This window comes from Myotis brandtii, unplaced genomic scaffold, assembly GCF_000412655.1.
Source record: "Myotis brandtii unplaced genomic scaffold, ASM41265v1 scaffold191, whole genome shotgun sequence".
Taxonomy (NCBI): domain Eukaryota; kingdom Metazoa; phylum Chordata; class Mammalia; order Chiroptera; family Vespertilionidae; genus Myotis; species Myotis brandtii.
The window spans coordinates 9,025,812-9,044,234 of NW_005357115.1; the positions used below are offsets into that span (position 1 = coordinate 9,025,812).

Genomic DNA, 18,423 nt, shown 5'->3' on the forward strand with positions numbered 1-18,423 from the left:
TCTATCAATTGTTCTGTGCTTTATTTCTTCTATATACGATTCACCTTAACTTGCTTATTGTTAAATAAACATTAAACCAACAACCACAGTAAATAATAACCAGTGAGATATTGGAAAATAATATCAAATGGAGCTGCTGAGCAAGAATAAATCTGAAGTCAGAAGTCTTTATCCAAGGTGCTAAGTGTTATTATCAACAATGTTATAAACCCAAACAAGATAGAAAAAATCAACAAAATACACCCTAAGCCACATGCTGACTAAAATGTATTATTCCATAAGGGCAGGTTTTTTGTTTGTTGTTGCTAACATATCCTCAGTGCCAAACCAGTGTATGGCACATGGAGCGTTATCAATAAATATATATTGATAAACATCATTTTAGACTGTCCATTTTACTTTGTGGCCAAATGCAGCGAGAGAGAGAGAGAGAGAGAGAGAGAGAGAGAGAGAGAGAGAGAGAGAGGAAAACGCTGCACATAGATACATATATCCATCACTACAGCACTACAGTTACAGAGAGAGAGAAGAGAGAGAGGAAAACGCTGCACATAGATACATATATCCATCACTACAGTTATGAATTTACAACTTTTGATCATCTCTCTTCTCCTAGGACATTTTCTCTTCCTCTATTCTTTCCCTCCACCTCTTCCTTCAAAATAAAAACCAGAATCTATTTTCTTCTTTCTCTCATAAAAATATGTTAATTAGTAGATAGGATGCTGATACAACAAAATTTGCTTTTATTCTCTAATTCTAACACTTGGTCTGTTTCAAACACATGGAATAATAACAATTTAAAAATAATTTTGATCATTCTCACGTCTTTAGAATATGGGTTTCTAGAGAAATAATGTATTTGGAAAAGCTTTCTATGGCACCTACTGAAGACACTCTTAAAAACAAAAGGAAACAATCTATTTTTGGACCAAGGAGAACACACAATCTGACAATTAACCACAGATTATTGACAAAGGTAATACATGTCAATCAGAATAGCATTTCAACAGCATTCTAATAGCTTTTCATAAAATGTAAGCTCTATGAGATAGGTAGTTTATTTGTGTTCTTGTTCTTCCATGATGTAATGCCAATACCTAAACCAATGCCTGATACATGTTAGGCAATCAAGAAGTATACCTGAATTGAATTACTAATATACTTCCCTGTTGTACAAATTCAATATTTAAAATATATCTTTCAAAAATTGTAGATGTAAAATTGAACAGTAAACTCAAGTGCAGTCTAGATGAAGGCAGTTAGCCACATATCATACAAAATATGCTAGTCTAAGCCAGTTTTTAAGTACCATATTTTGGGTCTTTTTCCTCAGATAACAGTGTGCATTTCTTAAAGACAGTAAGAGAGTATATCTATTGTTCACCATGACAGCCACATACCTACCAACTCAAAACTTTACGACTTCCAATACAGTAGACCTTTTGCAGGCAATTTCTCTAGGACTTTCAAATTTGCTTTCATTTTATTTTGATGAAATACCAAGCTTGAACAAATAAGGCCTTTCAAATTATTACATTAACTTGTTCATTTAACTTAAAAGTGAAAATCCTATGTAATTAGCAGATAACCCTCTCAGCTTGAGCTAGACTAAGGTTACTGAATCAAGACTATAGACAAGCAGTGAACCAACACAAAGCAATTTATAAAAGTCCAAATCCCAAATCAACTTTGTATACACATTTCATAGTTAAACTGAGCGCAAGACTCAAAGGAAACCATAACGCCTGAGATCAGAAACAATCACATTTTAGGAAAATGCCCACTTTCATAACCACAAGTCCAACAGGAAGGAATGAAATCCGCACACTTACCTGGCTGATGGGCTCTTTCGTAGGGGGCTTTCCTCTTCTGGCTGTGCTAGTGGCCAGGGTGGTGGTGGTCTCCATAATGGACGTGGACATCTCTGACTGCATGGCAGTGGCTGTCGACTCAGTTGTCATAGAGGAAGGCACTTCACCAACCAGTCTCACATTTCCCACTATGGCGATGTTGGCATCATTTTCAGCTGCCATATTCAGAACTTTCAAGCCATTGTAGTAAAGCCCAGAGAGCTGGCCCTGGAAGGGCTGGCCCTGCTCTTTCCCGCCAATTATTATGGTTGCTTGGCTATTGAAGATTGTGAGCTGACGCCCTGTAAAAATAATATTACATACATGCAAAAATGTTGATTGTGAACTCTACTTTCTACAAAGGATGATAAAAACAGATCTTTCATGGGGTGGATAATGAGAGCAATAAACTATAAGAGAGGCATTTGACTCATAATTCATTGCTGATAAATGAGGTGTCCATGAAATGCATAATCATTGGCAAATACTTGTAAAATTCTCAACTTATTGTAAATGTAGTGCTTTTGCTAAAAGACCAATCAAAGATAACGTATTGTAAATCAATTATTAGTGGATCCCTTTCCCTTTTACCTCAAGATCTTATACTGTTGGTCTCTTAAGTCTAAAGTGTGTAATTTAAAAATGTGATGTATCTAGCATTTCAAGTATTTGTCCTTCTAAAATTACCACTTGGTAGAAACTAATCTATAGCAGTTGATATCTAATTTTAAATTTCTGGTAAAAATTTCATAATTCACTTAATTGGCCACAGGTCTCTATATGCTATTCTTTAGAAATGTTTATTTTTTTAAGGCAATAGTCCATTGTTATTGAATTATTCTATTTTTTTCGGCAATCACACTGAAAAGAAATGCATGGTTTACACTGAGCATGTCAGAGACAAAAAAAATTCCAAAAATATTTTTCTGATTGGCTTTCAGCAAGTCTATTAAAACAAAATAGAATGAAAAAATAGCTTCAGATGTAAAAAGCGGCTTCAGGAATGATACACAAACCGATGGAGAAATTATGGCTCATTTCCATCAAACAGCAATCCTCAGCAACAGTACCAATATCATCAAATTGAGTATCCAGTTTTAGCAGAGTGTTCTCTGCTCATAAAAAGCATGCACACAACTTTAAGTTCAGTTTTAATTAGGGCTTGTTCCCAAATGCTCTTAGAAGGTTGCAAACGTTAAAGGGACTTCATTTTTGACCGGCAATCCATATTGCCCGCTATTTAAGATGCCTAGAGTTTAAACCAAGAGTTTTTGTTTTTTTGTCAGGACCATAATAAAGATATCAGAACTACATATATTTTAGTTAATAATTTAGAGGCTGGAACATGTAATATAATCTATGAATGATTTATCATTTTGGGTTAATGCTTGATGTGAGTACCTTCATAGATTGAGTTAGTGGATTATATTTAACAGTCCCTTTAACCTTAAATTAACAGGGTAAGATTATTAAACAGCTGGTACGTCTAAAAATGTATAGAAATTATTATACAAGGTATGCAAATATTGCTATCTGTATTTTACTGTTTTAAATTTGTTTTTAATTTAGTTTTACGGAAAATTTATTTTTTATGTTTATTAGTGTTACAATGAAGTACTACTTGGTTATGTTCAAATTATTTTTTTATTTGAAGTTTTAATCAATGTTTTTTACCTTTGTCGAGTAGCCATTCATCAACTACTCGACCAAGTCGATATGGAATTCGCTGTCTAGCAATCGCCAGGCGCTCGTTATCATTGTTTCCTTTAAAGTTTAAAGAGACATTTCATTGGTTAAAATCTGTAAGGTCAAAGGTTAAAAGTTAATACTTAAAGCTTGAGCTATACAGTTGCCACATGATTTTTTGAAATTTGGAATTTTAAAAAGTGCTACCTAGAACATTTCATGTTTCAGACTTGTCATTCATTCATTTATTTTATTTTAGCAAACAAAATTATTCCTATGTTAATTGAAAATTAGAAATCTGCATTTGAGCTAGGTTATTAAACTTATGTTATAGACAGACCCGAACAACCAATTTAAACAGCATATAATAGCTTTACAAAAAATGACCATTGATCTCAGGGTTTTGTCTTTTTGATGTTTCTTATTAACTAGTTAAACATGTTCAGGTGAAACAGGTTTAAGTTTTCAAAATACATTCAACCTCTTATTCCAGATTAGTAATTTATGAACACCAAACTTAATAACAACTTTGGCACACTGAAGCATCTGAAATAGGCCTACAATACTTTATGTCCTAGTCAGAAAATAGAAATTCGTATTCATCTCATTTAACGAAACCACAGAGACTGGATAGTTATTGTATATTCCATACAAATTAGTTTATCAATCGCTTGGACATCACAAGAGAATATATCTTGCATCATCCAAATATGTTATTATAGGAAAAGGCTTTGACAAAAGTGACTTTGAGTGCCCTTCAGTTTCATTTAAAGCTTAACATGTTGAAATGTATAGCAATTTGAAAAAAAATAATATGTATGTTTTATATCCTTAAATGTTTGCTTTTACATTAAGCTAATCTAAAGAAGGCATGATAGCTTAAGGAACAAATACTGGTATAAGCCTCAAACAGTGGTCCCTATGCATAGATCTAAACTAAGTGTGAGCCTTGCTTGTCTGAACAAAATTTTTTCCTGACAGAAACACAGTTTAAATTGACCTTGAATAATTCTTGCAAATAGGTAAGTGTTTTCTCGCTCTGTAAAGCACTTAGAAAGAATCTAAGCTGCCACCTCAGTGCTTAATCATGTATACGGAAAGTTTTTTTATTCCATAAAAATGAAATAACATGAAATTTTAAGCTAAGACATTTTGGCAATAACTCAGATAAGAACTAAGAGGTAAAAGAAACAAGTGGTAGTGATGCCCACAGAAAAGACTGGAGCAGTTTGCTAAGGAACAAAATAGATATAAATTTTACTCATATTTAGAATAATTTATAAGTGCTTTCATGTACTACTCTTATTAAACACTATACTTATCACAATAAACCCACCACTATTTTGGTCACAAATTTTAGAGGAATAGAAAAGTACTATCATTTAGATCCTATAAATTTGTCCTATGAATATATATATGTATGTATATATACATACATATATATATATTACTGAAGCTATTTCAGACATTAGTATTTAATTTAAAATGTAAATATCAAAGTAGAACAAAATATAAAATTTAATAAAAACATTTATATCCACTTCTCTGTATTATGTAATCATTAAAATGTTATAAAATAATATTTTATCTTATTGGAACATATTTTTGGTGTATTGATAATGAAAAAAAAACAATGATACAAATAACTTAAATTCCAAGGCTATCTTCATTTTTAAAAAGTATGCAAAAAAATTGCGTTCTTTTTTGTGTGTTTGCATGCACATATATTTGAAAAAGGTATATTAAAATTTAATATTGGTTATCTTAGGGAAATGTGATTATTGATGAATATGTGTTTTTTTACTTCTATGTGTTTGATGTAATAAACATGTCATGTGCATAATTTGATAAGCAAATATGAAATGTTCTTCAAAAACTCATATTCTTTGCTACATAGACTTTTCTGTTGCTCAACACTCATTTCAATTCACACTGTTAAAACTTGCCTGGTGACTTTATAATTACTTGGCTCCTCATGATATTTTTCATGCCAGAGTGTTCCCATCATCAGGAATGATCCATTACTCCCTCAGACACTACCCAAATCTAGAATGCCAATCGTCTCTTGCCCAATTATTATTTCAATATATTGACAAAGCTCTCTGCATCCTCTGGGCAATAAATTCCACCCAGGCTCCACATGCCAGCCAATATCTAACCCAGCAACAAGTCTAACCCTTTCCATTGCCTTCAGGATGAAATCTCAAGTCTCAAGGAGATTCAGCAGAATTTTCATGATCTGGAACCTTCCCGCCCTATCTCATGGCTGACAGTGCCTTGACTTCCTCTTCTATCCTCACAAGATTTCTCTCAATTCTAAAGCTCTCCTTAGTTCTCTGGGCTTTTATACTTGCAGCTTCTTTTATTTGAAATACCCTTCCTCACTTCTACCCTATCCTTATCTTGTCTTAGCTAAATCTGGTTCATTAATGAAATCTACTTGGCAGAAGCATTATTTCTGCAGGAGGTCTTCCCTGTTGGCCCCACGTTAGATTAGGACACCTGAATATATGCTTTCTTAGTGCCTTTCAGAAACAAGCATTGGCTTATAATTGAATATCCAATAAATATTTTCCCCCAAAACCCCAAAGTTCCATGAGGTCAGGTATTATGGGCAGTGTTTATTGTTGTGTTCTTAGTGCTTGCACAATACCTATCATATAACATCCTATGAAATATCTGTAGAATGAAGTAGTGAAGGAAATCTTGTTTTTAATTCTGATAGTTTCTTTAGCACCGCTATCTCATCCTCACAACCTAATAACATTCACTAAAAGAAAAAAAAAGGCAAATACTTGTGCCCAGATAATAGATGATATGTAGCTAAGCTTCCCTTTGTACTTTCTAAAGAGAACATCTCATATGTAAATTATAATTTTATTTCCTTAATGATTATCACTGATTTGAACATCATCCATATTATTGCTTGCTTAATAACAACTTCCTCAGGCCATAAAATAGGTAATTATAGTTATTATTAGTTAGTAATAGAAGAGGAGAGAAAGGTCTAAATAATACAGGTTAAGAAAATTGAAGGCTTAATATATTCTTTTTGAATGACTTTAAAAAAGAGGACATACATTATATATACATATGTACATATGTATATATGTATACATTATATATACATATGTACATATGTATATATGTATATATACACACATACAATTAGCTCTCATATCTTTGGCACTCACATAACAATATGAAGATATGGCATAATTTAAGTCAACAATAGCTTTTGAAGATACTTGATGAGACTCTGCTAAAACAAGAAAATGAAATATGTATTTCTAATAAATAATAAAGAGGTCATTTAACAACAGCAAAGATAAAATAGAGTAGGCATCAGAGACCGGGTAAAGGCATGATAATTTTAAGAAAGGTAGCCACACAAATAGGGTCATACCATCCCACAACCCATAAATGTGAAATGCCTTCTAGTTCAGAGATGTTTTTATTAGCTAAAAAATGTGATTTTAAAATCAAAGCACAGATTTTATTCTTCATTAGGTGACTCAATGGAAAATCAGATGCTACTAACTTCAATTTAGTATATGTTGATTTTTTCTCTGAAAATTCTTTGTTCTTATACTAGAACTAGAGGCTTGGTGCACAAAATTTGTGCACCAGAGGGTGGGGGGCGGGGGGTGTCCCTCAGTCTAGTCTGCACCCTCTCGCAATCCAGGACCCCTGGGTGGATGTCCAACTGCCGGGATCGAGCCTAAACCAGCAGTTGGGCATCCCTCTCACAATCTGGGACCGCTGGCTCCTAACCACTCACCTGCCTGCCTGATCACCCCTAACCACTCTGCCTGCCTGCCTCATCACTCCCTAACCACTTGCCTGCCTGCCTGATCACCCTTAACCACCTCTGCCTCAGCCCCCACTGCCGCAAGAACGTCCGGAATGACGTCTGGAAGGTCATTTGGCTATCCAGTCTAATTAGCATATTATGCTTTTATTATTATAGATTAAAAACTAATGACTTTCCGTATAACAAAATTATACATAAATACATCGTTAACCAAATGAAGACACATCTAAATAGAATACAATGACAATGTCTTTTTACAGATGATTCCAAAACCCCTCTCTCTATATATAAAACCCTAATATGCAAATAGACTGAATGGCAGAACAACCAAACAACTGGTCACTATGACATGCGCTGACCACTAGGGAGCGGGTGCGGAACATGGCAGGCATCAGCAACAAGTGGCAGAGCATGGAACATGGCAGGCATTGGCCAAGGCTGGATGGTTGGAGCAGGTGAGCGGGGGCACCAGACTAAGGCAGGGTTGGGTGCCTGTCCAGTCACTGTCATGGGGGTGAGCCTCTGGTGCTTACTGAAAATTCTTTGCTCCTGTGTGCCGCAGTCTTGCCAGGCACTCGCACCTGCTGCTGGTGCTGGCCCCGCTTGCACCCACTGCCAGTGCTAGAGTTGCCACTCGCAACCTCTGCTGGCGCCCGGCACCGGCCCCAATTGCTCAGCGCCATCAGTGGGTGCGAATGACAGCTGCCAGCCCCGATTGCCCCTCAGGGCTTCTCCACCTCCCCCTGCTCCTGAGGAGCAATTGGGACTGGCAGCTGCCTCTTGCACCCACTGCCAGTAACGGCCCTGCTCACACTCGTAGCTGGCGTAAGAGATGCCACTCGCACCCGCTGCTGGTGCCCAGCGCCGGTCCTGATTGCTTGGCACTGTCAGTGGGTGCAAGCGGTGGCTGCCAGCCCTGATCGCCCCAGAGGGCTTCTCCACCTCCCCCTGCTCCTGAGGAGTGATCTTGGGGCAGCAGCCGCTGCTTGCACCTGCTGACAGCACCAGCCCAACTCGCGGCACCGGCCGCACTCGCACCCACTGCTGGCGCTGGCCCCAATTGCTTCATGCTGTCAGCATGTGGGAGTGGCGGTGATGGGAGCGGAGCTGCCAGTAGACAGGGGACCAGGGGCCAGGGCAGGTGGTGCTGGGCGCGGGCGCAGAGGATGGGCTGAGACCCGCCCTTGTGCCGACTGCAGGCTTGTGGCCCACAATTTCTTTCAAGGTGTACAAATTTGTGCACTGGGCCCCTAGTTAGGTATAAAATAGTTCAGATTCTTTAGATTTGCCATGAATAAGCGTTTTTTGGCCTCAATTTTATGGTTTTCATTAACAAACCACATATGGAAAGTGATAATTGAGAGATATCATTTTAAGAAATTGCTCAAAATGTATTTCATTTCTTTACAAATTCATGGTGAAATGCTATTTGTAAAATATCCAGTAGCTTTATATGCTTTTACTTTATATAATTCTGTCCATAGTTTAATAGACATCTAAACTTTACATGCAATATAAAGGACATGAAACAACCCACTTGATTGGGAAAAGTCAAAGAGAAATGTAATTTCCAATGACCTTTTCTTTTCTTTGGAAAGGATTGAGCTCTAATACAAAATATGCTGCTATATAGAGCTTTTGTTGATTGTCAAAAGAAGCTGGCTTAGATTTACAGGAGGGATTAAAAGTATCTTCAAGTTCCCTAAATCAGAGGTATTGATAAAGCAATAATACCCCACTTTTGGAATTGTTAAAAGGGTCCAACAAGAATTTCAACTACTTAAAAAAAACATAAAAATCAACTAGATAGAGCAGTCTACTGAGGACATCAATTAGATTTGTGAAAAGAGAGCCTCTCATTGAATAGTTAAAAGATAATAATTTAGGCTTATATTTCCTTTACCCTAATAAAAGTGGGATGAGGTTTTCCTTTTTATTTCTTTTGCCTCCAGTTAATTTTGGGGGGGTTAAATATGTTGGTACCTTCACAGAAAATGTCCCCACCAACATACAGATCTTTGATGAAGTAATTTTTAGGCAATGAAACAGTATGTGAAAGCCAAATTAATTTTCCTTTTTTATGGCTGAAGGATTTAGTATTTTTGACATGAGGCAGGCCCCATGTAGTAACACTACCACAACCAATTGATAGGTGCAAGCTCTAAATAGAGTGGCCATTGAAGTCTAAAGTACTAAAAGTAATGGATATTTCAATCAAGGTTCCAGGGATGACGAATAAAAAGAAAAATCAAATCATTGAGACTTAGGGTGTAACACCTTCTATTTTGATTGAATCCCAGATAGTTTAATTTCCACCTAACTAATAATATTTGGTCACACTATGGTATATTAATTTTGTACGAACCAGTAGACTTAAAAGAAACAAGAGTAATTTCAAAGAATCAAGGTAAGCATCAAGGAGTAATAAAACTCAAGTCCTTGCCTTGGAGTTAAATTTCATGGTGGGACTCAGAGAACAAAGGGAAATAAAATTGTAATCATGTTTTTATGACTATTGGTCAATAGAGACAAGCTATATGAACTTCACTAATACATAGTATTTTCTCTTCTCATTTTCACAGATCTTCTCCCCTCGTGTGTAATTTCTCCTTGGAAATAAAAGTGTCAGCTTTTGAGATGACATAGTAATATTCTTGGGGGGAAAAATAAGGACAAACAATGATATGGACCCAACATTTGTTCAAACTAATATAAAAGTAAAAACAAATCTTGCCTTCTGAAGGTTCTTATTTCCTGCGTTCATAACAATGGAAAAGGGAAGACATGAGCGGTGTGAAGAGTTCTCATACTTCCAGAGAAGACCATAAGTCTGTTTTTATACCTTTTGCTTTTAAATGAGAGTGTGGCATTTGGTTATGCTGAGGCCCATAAAGCAAATTTCAAGTTTAACATAGTTCTGTAAAATTACTCTAGTTTTAAAAACAGCATTATCACATAATTTCCAACTAAATGCTTTATGTGCGATTGTCATGCAAACTATAAAAAATAAATTAAAAAAAATATACAATACCTAACTTAGCTGGCAATGCTTCAAATAAGTGGACCTTGAACACCACTGACACTCCTCATGTGAAAAAGTATAGTTATTCTAATGAAAATATTTATCTTATATATTACATTATTTACTATATCATTAAGATGTATATATAATATATATACACACACACACAAACACACACACACACATTTATTTTGCTTCTATTTCTTTAATTTAATTGTGAATCACTTATTTCTAAGTCTTTAAATTCTAGTCACTCCGGACTTCTTTCAATTCCTTTAACCAAGCCAGTCATCTTCCAAGGTGTCATTCTCTATGCCTTACAAACCTCCTACACCTTTGTGCATTTCTCAATGATTCTGTCCATACACATGGGCAGGCGCACACAGGTTTCAGGGTCTGTCCAACTTATTTCTCCTTTAAATATTAGTTTACTTGTTTCTCCAGAAAGCATTCCCTGTACCCATCAAACCCCCTATTAAACTAGCCTAGATCCTTCCAATATGCAGTACCTATAATCATGATTAAATGATTTCATGCCTTTTATTCTAGATCCTAGAGTTCTCTGCAAGCAGGGACCACAAAATATATGTGTTCAGAAAATAGACAAATGATGTTCTGAGTGGCTTTTATGTTTTATGCATCATGCTACTAGTCCTCATATTGATCCCAGACCATAGGTATCTTTAAACAGAAACACTGAGGCTCAAAGAGACAATCTAACTAGTACCTTGCAATGCTTAATAGTTAGAAGAACCATTTGAAACCAAAACTATTTTATTCCAAAACTACTACATGGAATAGTTACTGAAGCAATATCTCAAACAGCCTGGGTCATAAGAATCCTGCGGCACCCTCCTGTGTAATAAAAGATGTCATGGTCTTGTCTATAAAGATTCCTGCCTTATAAAGTTTGGGGTGAGATTTCCATCTTGGGCACATGAAATCAATAACCTTCCCTAAATTCCTGAAAATGTATCAGGAGGATATTTTTATTATTCCTATTTTTTGGATCAAGATAGTGAGAGTAAAGTGATGAAAGATCTACTACAGTTGTGATCCCAGTGAGGAGCAGTATTTCATTATCTTCCTTTCAGAACAATGCCCTGCCATACATAGCCAGTTGAGATATAAAATGGCCCAGGCATTCCTTGTCTTTATCTCTGATCTAGAAGACAAGCCCCAAACATAATAATATACCAAGTTCATAGCTGTTTCAATGCTGACTCTCTCCAGTGACAAGTTGGAAAAGGAGAGAGGGTTCAAGTCATGAGTCAAAAGGCGACTGCACTTCATTAGCTTGTGAGAAGAGGGATGGAATGCTGGAACATGTTAAGGTGAATTTTGCTATTATTTCACATTTTCTTCTTTTTGTTTTCTCCTTGTCCATCTCTTTTCTGTTTTTTCCTTTACACATCTCCAAGATTCTAGTCCTTTTATGCCACTCATCAATCACCCAAGGCATGTATCCACCCACATCTACCCTTCCTAGATGTATCTCCTGTCCCCAAAAGACTTCATCTTCCTTTTCTAATAGTTAAATTCCTTTTTTCTTTAGTATATCATAGCTGGACGTTAGGAGAGCAATCTGATTCAATGAAGTCAATATAAGCACTAACGGTGTACTTTGAAAGTACTGTATCAGGCATATTTCAATGCATCACATAGATCTTACTGTTGAAGAGCTCACACTTCGCCTGGGAAGTGAAGGGGCAAAATGGGGTAAGTTAAATGGAAGTTTAAGATAATTGATAATTTGGTATAAGTATACAATTAACCACCATTTAAAATATAGTTGCCACAGAAGTTCACAAGGAACAATCCTATATAATAAAAGGATAATATGCAAATTGACCCTAATGGCAAAACGACCGGTCGCTATGACATGCACTGACAACCAGGGGGCAGATGCTCAACGCAGGAGCTGCCCTCTGGTGGTCAGTGCACTCCCACAGGGGGAGCTCAGCTCAGCCACAAGCTGGGCTGATGGCTGCAAGTGCAATGGTGGTGCCCATCTCCTTGGCAGTGCTAAGGATGTCTGACTGCCAGCTTAGGCTCAATCCCCCAGGGAAGGGGCCTAAGCCAGCAGGTGGACATCCCCTGAGGGGTCCCGGACTGCGAGAGGGCTCAGGCTGGGCTGAGGGAACCCCACCCCCAACCCCAAGTGCATGAATTTTCGTGCACTGGGCCTCTAGTGGATTACAAAAGACAAAGAAGGTATGATAGAACACAAAGGATTTTATAGATCACAAACAATCTAAATTTTACTGAAATAATAAATAGGTAAAAATGTGTTGTAATGTGGATATTAATCCCCAAAGATTGATAATTGATTATTCGCTTAAACTTCATAAAGTTATACACCTCTGCTTCTATTTTTTAAATAAATGCATTTCCTAATAGAATATATTTAGTCTCAAACTAATTGCATATTGAATAAAAATGGTTAAAATATTTATGCCACACCAAGTGACACATGTAATACGATATTAAAACTACTAAATAAAATATGATGCAAGTTGGCAAGAATTTTGCAGCATGCAAAAATAAAGATATTCCTGTAGGATGCAGGGATTATGAGAATCTTTTTCAAATTTTAATTCATTATTTATGCTATATTTATAGATATTTCAATTTTACTCCCACCATTTCATTTTTAAAAAGGAGCATTTTCTATAAATTAAATGTAGTATCTTAAGGCAATGCTACAGCAAGAGAAGGTGGCACAACCCAAGTGCCCTGCCAGTCAGCCCATTTAGCTTATACAGCTGGAGAGAGCACACTGTTCATGTAGGGCAACGCTTCAGATGACACCCTGTCTCCTTATGTGAAACAGCAGGCCTTTATATTCATTTAAATGATGTCCTCCCGTGAGACTGCTGTGACGCTGGGCATGCAAGGCCATAGAACATTGACTGCAGAGCTCAATGGTGCTTTGGGGAAGAAATTAGAAGCTTCGTGCATCTCTAACTGGCTTAAGGAATTTTTCCCTTCATGTCCCTCTTTTAAGTGGGACTACATGAAGTTATCTAGCATTCTGTTACACAAAGACTTGAAGAAGCACCTGTTCTTATCAGCTACTTAGATTCCAAAGCTTCATTTTGGATATCGTGCCATCAGAATAATTACAAATAACGGTAACCTTGTGAACTTTGGCTCTCATTGCCTTTGTGGAAATAAACAGCGATTTACATATTCTTCTCTAAGCCTTTCTATTCTGTTGTGTCCCTAATGCAAGGAGACTGGAATATGATGTAAAAAACCAATAGCTAGAAATGAAAAGCAACAGGGACAAGCAGATAACAAAATACAGAAGTACTCTGAAAATTAAAGGTCAGACTCTGTTATCACGCATACTAAAGAGTTCTTTTGTGCTAGATGTGTAGCATTTAAGACCGAAGAATGGTTTAACAGCCCCAAACCGACCAGGCCACTGATAGACATCACTCGATGAGAATAAGAAAAATGAAATGTAAGAACAACCTCACATTACCTTCCAAATGGCATTTTGCCATTTTCCCCAGACATGAGAATCTTAAGCACTTTCAAAATAATAATGTCATAACATTTAAGCTTATCTAGCTGATAAGAACTTACATATATAGTCTCTAAGTCTTTTTCCCCAGTTCTTAATTTATGAAAATCAGATAATTATGTTTCACAGAATTATATCTATTTATTGATTTTAGAGAGGAAGGGAGAGGGAGAGATAGAACAGTCAATGATGAGAATCATTGATCGGCTGCCTTCTGCACGCCCCTGCCTCCTTCACATCCCCTACTAGGGATCGAGCCCACAACCTAGGCATGTACACTGACCAGGAATCGAACTGTGACCTCCTGGTTCATAGGTCGATGCTCAACCACTCAGCAACCCTGGCCGGGTTGAGCACAGACTTTTAATATTTTCTATGAATATTTGGACTGGTCAGTGAAAAAGGCACCAACTAAGATATCTCCTACATAGTCTGATATGGCATACATAGTATTGAGAAAGTTCCTTATTCACCAGTGAAGAAATATAAGTCTGATTACTGTTGCATTTTAATCTCATTTTCAAAGAACTTCAATCTCTCTCCTCCACTTGCAATAGTAATTCAGGGAGATTTTTTTTTTCCAATTAGAAAGTTGGGGTTTGTCTACTGAAAACAAATTATTTAAGATTAAATGTTCTGCCCTGGCTGGGTAGCTCAGTTAGAGCATCATCCTGATATACCAAGGTTGTGAGTTTGATCCCTGGTCAGGGAACATACAAGAATCAACCAATGAGTACATAAATAAGTGGAACAACAAATCCATGTTTCCCTCTCTCTTTCTGTCTCAAATCAGTCAATTTAAAAAAAAATTTTAAGTGCTCTGTAAGTACAAAGGACAGGCTGGGATATAACTGTTCCATCATTGCCAGTTCTCTTCAATCTTATAAACTGTAAATCAAATATTCAATTTTTTTCATTTGTATATAAATCAAATAGTATGGATTTGAACTTAAAACCCTAAAATAGCCCTAGCCGGTTTGGCTCAGTGAATAGAGCATCGGCCTGCAGACCAAAGGGTCCCAGGTTTGATTCCGGTCAAGGGCACATGCCTGGGTTGTGGGCTCAGTCCAACGTGCAGGAGGCAGCCAATCAATGATTCCTTCTCATCATTGATGTTTCTATCTCTCTCTTCCTCTCCCTTCTTCTCTGAAATAAATAAAAATATAAAAATAAATAAATAAATAAAACCCTAAAATAACTTTACCCCAATAAAAATGTTTTCTGTCAGCAATTATTTCTTAGAAGCAAGAACCTACGTGCTCAGATTCATTGTGAAAAGAAAATCCTGGATGGTTAAAACAAAAAAACAAAAAACTGAGCTTTAATTCCTGTGTTCAAATCCTGGCTTCACTATTGACTAGCTGTGTAACACTGGGCCTGGAGCAAAACATCACTGAACTTCACTTTTCTCATCTGTAAATAGGTAATTTTGAAGAATAAGTGATATGTGTAAACCTCTTAACACAGTGCCTGGCACATAGTAAGCATTTCAATAAATAGTAGCCATTACACTAGGTTTATGTCATTATATATCTACCATAATTTGCCTACTATGACATATATAGATCACAGAAATTGTTCCTCACCAACCTGAGCATAGGAAAAGATTTGAGGTCGGTGTGAAGAAGAGTGGAAAATAAATCTATTTTTCTTTCGCAGGACAAACAAAGGCCAGGGAACTAGACTTATTGTGAGTGATATCAAAAACCCCATAGGTGCTTTATCAAAATCACTGCATTTTTCTGCCAAGCAATGTCAGATTCATTCTCAGAGGTTCATGCATGGCTGTCGGAAAGCCAATGGGAACAAATGAAAGGAGGTCATTCACTGGAGAAGGCCACACAAAAAGAAAAAGCCAAAGGCACCTGCCCTGAGGAGAAATGGAATTCAGGGACCACCATCTGTTCTGTGAGCAGCATGATAACAAAGCTGCTCCCGGAATAAAAACACTTTAGACATCACTGAGGTCTCAAAATGACATTTTAATCTGAATATTAATGCTTCAAAGAGATGCACTTCAAATAGAATGTTTTAAATTCTTCTTTTTCTCCCACCGGGCTTATGGCAAAAAGGGGCCACAGAAACTAAACAGACGCGAATATTGCAGGCAGTCCCACACTCTGCAAAGTGAGGTTGGTGAACTGTATGGACTCTAAGGTGTCTCCCAATGCTAATGGCCCTGGTCCCATGTTTACGGTAGGGCTGTCAAGGAGGCACACATCAGGCCATTTTTTAAACAAATGCTGTCTGTAGGATTTTAGGAGGGAATTAATTTTAGAGGCATTAGAAACAAAATAGCACTGTTTCAAACTCTGCAAATATCTTTAAAAGGCAGTGAAATCTTTGACATGGTATGTTTTTTTCATCTTTTTTTTAAACTATCTCATAATGCTTTGACAAATTTATGAACACTTTCAGTCAACATCATTGGAGACCTTTATAATTAAGCCATTATATTTTTCTGATATATTTAATGTTGCCAGCTTGTCTTCTTTCTTCCTTCAACCGTACAGGCACACCTCTCACCTTGTAGATATTCCTCTGGCTTCTCTCTACCCACCCACTGAAGCATGTCACTTCTCTAACAGTCATTTCAAGAGGAGTAAGGCAGGCAGAGGTTAGATTTTAGCAGATTTCAATCTTAGGAAAAGTAGTTAAGGGGATGGGGAAGAGGTTTGTCTCCTCTTCATTTTAAAATCTTAGGACTAAAGAGATAAGAATGGACAATTTCAACCTGGAATCTAAGGATTTCCTCAAAGCAATGACTGCTCTTTGCAAACCCCCTTTGTACGTAATTGATCTAAATAAAATCTTTTCGTCCAGCCGGTGTGGCTCAGTGTCAACCTAGGAACCAAGAGGTCACAGTTTGATTCCTGGTCAGGGCATGTGCCCGGGTTGCAGGCTCAATCCCCAGTAAGGGGTGTGCAGGATGCAGCCAATCAATGATTCTCTCTCATCATTGATGCTCCCCCTTCCCCACTAACTTCCTCTCTGAAATCAATAAAATATGTTACAAAATAAATAAAATATTTTCTTGGGTCTCTCAAATGCCTGTGTTCTGGGGAATTACACTTTGGGGGCTACTTCTGGTTCCCATCCAATCAGGTCTGACAAGAGCAGATCTGAGAACCTGTAGGTGACTCCAGCATAACTCCTAGCCTGGAAGAGATCACCAGTTAAGATCCAGACAGCCTAAGAATGCAGTAAGTACAGAGCAGAAATAGTTCACTCCATCTCTCAGAATAAGACTATGAACTTTTCTATTGCCTGCAGTTTCCCCCCTTAAAATAAGCCATCTTGACTTCTAGTGGATCAGAATGGAGAGAGGGGCAAAACAACATATATTGTTCTATCAAGTTTAAGCTGATGCTCCATTAGTCAGGAAAATTGGAATCGATCCATTCTCTTTCGTTGTTATAACCCAGTATATATCTAGTTAGGCTGTGTCATTTTCAAGTAGAGGGCTAAACTAATTGGGCCATACAACTCTGGCCTAATTAACACTTCATTTAATTTTTTCCCCTGAAGTCATTGCAATCCCACTGGCCTTTATTTGAGTTTAGTGAACATAAACAGTGTTCACATCTTCCACACAAGAACCCTTCGAATACTTCAAGAGTGTTAAAGGTTCAGTTGTGTCCACTCAAAATTCATATGGTGAAGCTCTAATCAAAGTACCTTAGTATATGACTGTATTTGGAGATAAGGCCTTTAAAGGGATGATTAATTTAAAATGACTTCCTTAGGGTGGACCCTGATCCAATCTAACTGATGTCCTTATAAGAAGTAATTTGGACATACAAAAGGACCCCAGGGGCATGCATGATAGGGAAAAGTACATGGGAAAACTAGAGGGAAGGCAGCTATCTATAAGCCAAGGACACAGGCCTCAGAAGAAATCAGCTCTGCTGACACCTTGACCTTGCACTTCTAGCCTCCAGAACTGTGAGAAAATAAATGTTCTCTTGTTTAAACCACCCAGTCTGTGGTATTTTTGTTATGGGTGCCCTTGCAAAATGTTAACTAGTTTACATTGTTAAATGCTCTTGACCAGGAATCAAACCTGCGACCCTTTGGTGTGTGGCCTGATGCTCTAACCACTTTGAAACACCACCAGGGCAATCCTTAGTACTGTTAAATGAAATTCCTAAAACTAAAAACAATTATGTGATACTACCATTTTCTTTACTGTATGACCCCCTATAGCAGTGATGGCGAACCTATGACACGCATGTCAGAGGTGACACGCGAACTCATTTTTTTGGTTGATTTTTCTTTGTTAAATGGCATTTAAATATATAAAATAAATATCAAAAATATGTCTTTGTTTTACTATGGTTGCAAATATCAAAAAATTTCTATATGTGACACGGCACCAGAGTTAAGTTAGGGTTTTTCAAAATGCTGACACGCCGAGCTCAAAAGGTTCGCCATCACTGCCCTAGAGCTTCATTAAAACAGGTAAGTGCAGTACTATGAAAAATTTAGTGTTAGTGTTAGATTTCCATTTTAATTT

General features: G+C 37.0%; 1 protein-coding gene across 3 annotated transcripts in view; it reads right to left on the reverse strand.

Moving 5' to 3' along the window:
- Positions 1 to 18,423, reverse strand: part of NRXN1 (neurexin 1) — a 944,853-nt gene that overhangs the window by 113,564 nt on the left and 812,866 nt on the right. For 2 of the 3 annotated variants that reach the window (XM_014538489.1, XM_014538488.1), the window contains exon 18: positions 1,836 to 2,155. In XM_014538489.1, coding sequence (XP_014393975.1) covers positions 1,836 to 2,155 — 320 coding nt within the window. Of the gene's footprint in view, positions 1 to 1,835; positions 2,156 to 3,527; positions 3,618 to 18,423 lie in introns of all 3 variants that reach the window. The other variant, XM_005864821.2, reaches the window with a different exon arrangement.